The following is a 7,520-nucleotide window of genomic DNA, read 5'->3' on the forward strand; positions in this document are numbered from 1 at the left end:
TATAATCTGCCCAGTTTTGCACCCGAAGCTTCACGGAAATATCAGAATAGGCAACTCTAGTTGATTTTTGCCTACCAACTATAAGAACCCCATTTTTCAAAAAATAAATAAATAAATATATATATATATATATATACCCCATAATTTCTGTAATTTCTGTCGGAACACCACGTGCATTTTCAAATAACAACACCATGCATTAATAAAAGAGTCCGGAGAGCGTCCTTAATAAATGAGCCAGCAATTATTAGAGTCTGGAGGGGTATTCCGGAATCATCGGGACTAATCCTTTTAGGCTGAGCAGAGCTCACCCCAAAAATGCCTAGTAACGGTAGCAAGTGGGTGTCGAACCTGAAATCTTGTTGTAAAGACAGACGGAACCAGCCGAGCTACCCACTAGGAGCAATTATTAGAAGGATTGGTGTCTACCAATTGATGACTATTTGGTCTAAATATAGCAAAAGATCCCTATACTAATAACATAGTATCTTAAGCCAAATTCGAGCATTCGTTCTTTCCCCAGTTTCAATGGAGCATTTCTTCTTCTTTTGTGGCTTCCTCCTCTTCATCATCATGGTAGCCAAATCTCTGATGAAATCCAAGCCTGCAAAACTGCCTCCAGGACCAAGAAAATTGCCTATCATAGGAAACATTCACCAGCTTCTTGGCTCCCAATCTCATCGAATCCTAGCAGACTTGGCCAAAAAATATGGACCTCTGATGCACCTACAGGTTGGCGAAGTTTCAACCATAGTTATATCTTCTGCCGAGGTTGCAGAAGGGGTTTTAAAGAAACATGACATCATTTTTGCTTCTAGAGCCTTTCTTCTTTCACCAAGAATACTCTTTTATGATTGTACTGATGTTGGCTTTTGTCCCTATGGAGAATACTCGAGACAACTGAGAAAGATTTGTGCAATAGAGCTTCTAAGCTCTCAACGTACCCGGACATTTCGATCAATTAGGGAAGCAGAGGCCTTAAACATGATCAAAGCAATCTCAAAAGAAGAGGGATTGGCTGTTGATTTTGGTAAAAAGATTTCAACAATGACACACAGCGTCATTGCCTTGGCTGCTTTTGGTAAAAGAAGCAAATACCATGACGATTTCATGTCGGCAATGGAGGCTGTTCTAAAGCTTATGGCAGGTTTCTGCTTACCAGACATGTACCCTTCTGTCAAAATTCTTGAAACAATCACTGGAAAGAGGCAAAAGCTGGAGAGGTTACACAAAAGGGTTGATCAACTACTGGAAAACATCCTCATTAGGCATAGAGTTAGAAAAGCGGAATCAGAATATGGAAGTGGAGAAGAAAAGGAGGATCTCGTGGATGTTCTGCTGAAAGTTCAGAAATCCGGAGAATTTGGAATTCCACTCACTGACGACAATCTCAAAGCAGTCATTTTCGTGAGTAAACCCATCATCTTTTTTCTTTCAGTAATTCTCACAAGGGAAACATTTTATCTTGAGTAATTAACATATGCATTATTGTGCTTTCCAAGTTTTTAATCAATACATCAAGAGATTTCCAGAGCCAAAAAATGTAATGAATCATCCTGTTTTTCTTCAGGATGTGTTCGGTGGAGGGGGAGAGACATCGTCAACCACAACTGTATGGGCAATGGCTGAAATGATCAAGAATCCAGAAGTCATGAAAAAAGCACAAGCTGAAGCACGTGCAATTTACGGCAAAAGAGGAAATGTTGATGAATCGCAACTTCATGAACTGAAATACTTGCATGCGGTAATCAAAGAAACTCTGAGACTGCACCCTCCTGCTTCACTAATTCCTCCAAGGGAATCCGGTGAACAATGTGAAATTTTTGGATATGAAATACCCGCTAAATCTAGAGTCTATGTTAATCTTTGGGCAATTGGTCGAGATCCCGGTTACTGGACTGAACCTGAGAAGTTCATTCCAGAGAGGTTTCTTGATTCTAAAATTGATTTTAAGGGGTCAAACTTTAATTACATCCCATTTGGTGCTGGAAGAAGGATATGTCCTGGAATGTCATTTGCTTTGCCTATGATGGAGCTACCACTCGCACAATCGTTGTTCCACTTTGATTGGAAACTGCCTGGTAGATTGGAAAATGAAGAACTAGACATGACTGATATCTTTGGCTTGACAGTCGGACGAAAACATGATCTTATCTTGGTTCCAACTTCTTACCACTCTTCTTCTAAATACTAGCAATAATGCAATGCATGTGCTTTGTAAGTTCGCATGGAACTTCACTGTGCTTTTATTGTCCTTCATTGGTTTTGGCATGCTTTTGTTAGCATTAGTTTCTGTAACTTCTCTCTATGCATGTACAACATTTGTTGGCTTCTGTTGATGCCATTCAATGGAATTTGTCTAGTTTTATATGCCAAGGGCCATAATATGTTGGATCCTTAATCCAACATTGAACTTATATCAATGTTTTCAGAACCGGACCGGACCGGACTGATTCGACCGGTTGGACCGCGAACCGGCCATGTCACCGGTCCGGTCTAATGCTAAAGCCGGAAGTTCATGGAGAACCGTTGAAACTCGGACGAACCGTGCGAACCGTTAAGAACCGTGAACCGGCAGTTTTTTAAATTCTTCAACAAAATATCAAGAATGGTGTAGCTAAGATTCGAACCTGGGTCTCTAAGTTTGGATATGACAATCTCACCGTTAGACTGTAGTTAAGTTTGTTGAGAATTCTACTTGACTAAAAAATATATTAAAACATCAAGTTCTTCTCTTATTTTTTTTTCAATTTTTTCTTCTTAACCATTTTTAACCCAAATATCCACAACAAGATTTTCTCAAGTCTTCACCATTATTATCAGGTTATTATCTTTAGCAAATTGTAAACAAGTTGAAAATTTCAACTTTTCTTGTTTTCCAACATCTTAGTAAGTTTAATTTTTTTCTTTTCAAGGTTTTTTTTTCTATATTATTATCTTTAGTTGATTTTTTGCATTTTCTTCTTTTTCCCCTCAATTTTCATATGTTTCCCTCGTTTTTGTTTTATTTTTATTCGATTAATTAAGGATGAAATTTTTGCAAAAGTAGTGCACATCCGTGTAGGAATTGGGTAGGAATTACAAATAATAACATTGGGTTGGTCAAAAATATAGTAGTTGGCACATAATCGAAGCTATTGATAATTGAATTTAAAATAATTAATGGTATAGGATCATTGAATTTAATATAACATGTTAATTAGTAATGTTTAGTAGCAATTAATTTTTTATGTGTTTAACTGTATATTTGTTTTTCAAAAATTTTTAGTTTTTTTTAGTTTGAGCAATTAGATTTATATTTTTATAATAAAATTTTAACTTTTTCAGCTTAAGTTGATGAAATTGTGAAGGTGGTGTGGTTGCTTATCATGCCACTGATAAAAGTTTGCTATTCAAATAGTTTGTCTTAACTTGAACTCTTTTATGGATTTTTTTAAGAGTTGTAAAAGAATTTCAATATTTAATTTATTTATTTTTTGTGTTTTTATTTGTGATAATTGGTGAACATTTGGATTGTATCTATTTATGTTTATAATGAATTTATGAAAACTTATGGTGAATTATGATATTTTAATTATATTTATCATTCCATGTTTTATGTATAATTTTTAGAAAATTTATTATTATCATAACTTAAATTAAGTTATGTTGGTAAAGTTCAAGTGTAGAATGAAACCTGCTTAGTACTTAACACTAAAAATAAAAAATAAAAAAAACAGTGAACCTTTGAACCGGCCGGTTGGACCGGTCGGACCGGTCGAACCGCGAACCGGCCACCTCTCCGGTTCACTGACCGGTCCGAGTTTAAAAACATTGACTTATATGTGAATAATTATGTGTTGCAAACTGTCAATTAAGGTTAACCCCAATTTAAATGATCAAATATAGTGTGGGTTTAATATATCTAATAGGGTGTGGGCCTTTAATGTGTAGAAACTTAAGGGTTCCTATTTCTACGATGGGCTGAAATAGGTTCCAAAGGGTAACAGGAATGTTACCTATAAATAGGGTCATGGTCTTTAGGTCACACGTATTCTTATTTGTCGTATTTTCTTGTTACATCATTTTCTTTCTTAAATTTTGTTATTTTGTTATTAACCATTAATCTTGCAAGCATCCAAGGGGATGGAATCGAGGGAGGGGGAGGGGCCCCCACCCCCACAAAGTTTTAAAAAATTGAGTTTTTATCTCTTATAAAATTAGAAATACTCTTTATAAATTTAAAGTTTTGTCCCCGCAAAAATTTAAAATATTTTTTGTTATACATATAAGTTTACATATATTCAAATTCACCTTAAAGATAAATTTGTTGGTTCCGTCTATGATCCAGTTATGATGGAAAACTCTTTGAACTAATCATAATCCTTCTCCTAATACACATTTTAACACATGGTATTTGTGCCTAACTAGTGGTAAGATACGTGGAAAAATAAAAGTATGCAATGTACGTACTATAACTCAAAGCAAGAAAAACTCAGAACTTAGGCAGTTATGATCCAACCAACTACTCGGCCACCAGGAGAGCTTTAGAGCTCTCCTTGGCTTGACTGTAGGTCAATTGATCGAATCCCTTGACTTGTATTCTTGTTTAGAATTTTTTGAAAATTTCATCAGCGAGTGCAAAGACACTCGTCTGATTCAACGACGGTTCAGTCCCTTTCAAATTTCCTATTGACCCTCTTGAGTTCACCCCCTTTCTCTTAGGATAGAGTAGGAGTATGTATAAAATAGAATTTATAGTGTTAAAAAAAAAAAAAAGAGGCAGTTAAGATCCCATCATCGGTCGTGTCTGTAACTCAATTATTGTGGTGATCAAAGGGTGGGCGGAATGAAAGCAGTTTGAGCCAAGAAAAGTGCTTGGCGCCCACCAAAGCCGTGTAGGAGTTATCTGCAAAAGTCGAGGAATCCCATGGTCCCTTCATTTTAGTGCTCTTTAATCATGAAAGGACAATTTGGATAGAAACATCTAGAACCAAAGTCCACCGGCAAAAATCCTTGAGTAAACTGCACAAATCTCCAACTTTTGCTCTTTCGGCTAGGTCAAAAGTCACAACAAATCATTTCTGCCCAAGTCTTCTAGGAGAATATCAACCAGACAAAACCACATGTCAAATTAGTCCAATGTTTGGTTTAAAGATTTTTGTGAGAAATTTTTTTTCACTATACCATTTTTTATGATATAATATGTGTAAAATAAAAAAATTGTTAAAATATACAAAAATAGTTGAAAACTTACTTCACGAGATTATAATACAAAAAACTATTTCCAAATAACGGAGATTCCAAGCAGAGAGTGCCCTTTAGCATTTCAAGATTATATTTAGGTAGTCACAACTGAGGAAAAAAGAGATATACAGAAATATATTTGGTTTCTTGGAATTCAATTGCAGCTTATAATGCCAATTGACTTTGTGCTTAACTATAATTATATACATTGGTTATTAGATTTAGCAGAAACAGTTAAGATTTATTTGTACCTTGTTCTTAAGCGCTTGCTGTTAAACAATCTCATTTAATATGTTTCAAAATAATGATCTAACTTTAATTACAAAGAATCTTTTGTTCTATACAACTCGCTAACATGAGGTTAGAATTGCTTCATGCTGCTGTGTGTAATGTTGTGTATCTATCTATACATGCATGCTAAGGCCTATAAAATTGCAAAATATACTTATACTATATATCTATGCAATATATAAAGCTTGAGTTCCACTATGTCTTAAAACCACACAGTGATTACTTTACATATTTCCTATTGTACCCTTATTAAAGGGTAAAATGATCCTAAATTATTGATAAGAAAATATAAATCCTATTATTTGGGTTCATCTACAAATTAGTCATACTTCTCCAGCAACTAATTAATAAACCACTCTAAAATATCTAGAATTCTCTAATTCTCCATACCATTAAACATTCTTACACAATGATATTAGTTTGTCTCTAAATATACCAGAGAAGAAATAATTATTACAACTATATTTTATTAGTTGCACACAAATAATTACTATTACAAAGATTTTCTCCCTAAATCGAGTGCACCTTAAACAAGTCTCTTACTATAAAGGGTATCATATCATTTTATTTTTTTGACATTTTTACCCTTACCATGAAGGGTAAAATGGTCATCTTCTTAACAAAAAAATCTGCGTAATTCCCTATTCTCCCATCTTTAACGTTCAGCATTTTTCCATGTTTATCCACAACCTTTCAATGCTTATCCAATATTTTTGATACTCCTCAAAATCACATATTAAATCAGAAGTGTTAACGCTTTTTTTTTTTTCCGTAGGAAAGAGCTAAATTTAAAGAGCGGAAAGGAAAACGGCGGGTTAGAATGTAAAATCTCTAATTTCTAGATCGTCAAACTTATCTACTAGACCGAGCCTCCTCAACCAAAAGCGTAAACACGTTAGTCTGAATTTATTATAGAAATGTTAAAATGTGAAAAAGAAAAAATATTAGCCCCGATTCCTATTCGTTTCTTCCCTTTTCCAGTTTTCAAAATCAGCTTACACCAAACAATTCTTTCTCTTTTAATATTTCAATTTTGAAAAATAATTTTTATACATATTTTAAGTTTACTAGTTGCGCATACCATGGATGTGCCTTAATAGCTAGTATAAGATAAAATAAATGAGTTGGAATTATTTTGATTTGACTTGTACATGTTTCTTATTAAGTATTTCGTGTTAAACTACCGAGTTGGTCCAATGGCCAGGGATAGGCTCTTAGATTTCTCATCGCTATTAGATTCAGGATTCTAATCCTGTGCAAGATAACTAAAGCGAAAAAGGAGTGGGGAGAGGTAGAAGGGTAGAAAAAAAGTTATTAAAAAAATATTTCATGTTGGTTAGTATAAGATGAAATAAGTGAGCTGGACTTGTTTTGATTAGATTGTACATGTTTTCAATTAAGTATTTCATGTTGGCAAACAAGAGAATTTCATGTTACTCTAAACTTTAGTTTCAGATTGAGCTTTCCCTCATTTACTTTCTCCCAAATATAATCAATTTCTTTTTCCCGTATTAGTTGTATAAAGGGAATCTAGACCGTACATGGTACATTCATAGGAAGTAGTTTTGAGTAAGGTAACACTATTAAGTAGCCTAGGCTGCTTTGGTGAGTAAACAATTTGTAATTATGAACCAAAAAAAAAAAATTTTGATGGGATATTATGTATGGAACTATGACCACCTTAGAGTAAGTGTGTCTTTGGACAAATTTAAGACACTATTTGAAGGTACGGAATGACAAGCACACCTTGCACCTTATTTACAACAATTAGCACAAAAAATGCTTTGTGTTATCTCCAATCTTTAAAGTTCAACCATGTTTTGGCTAACAATCATTCTCCAATCAATCTTTTTGCAAGGGTTTAAGACAGATAAAGAGAGAGTATACACAAGTCTGTTTGATGGATGGAAGGGCGGATGGAACAAAGTGCACGAGAGAGGTAATAAAGCAAAAAAAGAGTGCGACTGCAATGGCATATTCAAGAAATCATATGGAAAATGTCA

The 7,520-nt window shown here is 34.4% G+C and overlaps 1 protein-coding gene across 1 annotated transcript; it reads left to right on the plus strand.

Moving 5' to 3' along the window:
* Positions 1-309: 309 nt before the first annotated feature.
* On the plus strand, positions 310-2,370 carry LOC113778033 (tabersonine 16-hydroxylase 2-like). The gene is made up of 2 exons (XM_027323280.1): positions 310-1,407; positions 1,571-2,370. The coding sequence occupies exons 1-2, from the start codon at positions 529-531 to the stop codon at positions 2,192-2,194; spliced, it is 1,503 nt and encodes a 500-aa protein (XP_027179081.1). The 5' UTR covers positions 310-528; the 3' UTR covers positions 2,195-2,370.
* Positions 2,371-7,520: the final 5,150 nt, after the last annotated feature.

This window comes from Coffea eugenioides, chromosome 7, assembly GCF_003713205.1.
Source record: "Coffea eugenioides isolate CCC68of chromosome 7, Ceug_1.0, whole genome shotgun sequence".
Lineage (NCBI taxonomy): Eukaryota > Viridiplantae > Streptophyta > Magnoliopsida > Gentianales > Rubiaceae > Coffea > Coffea eugenioides.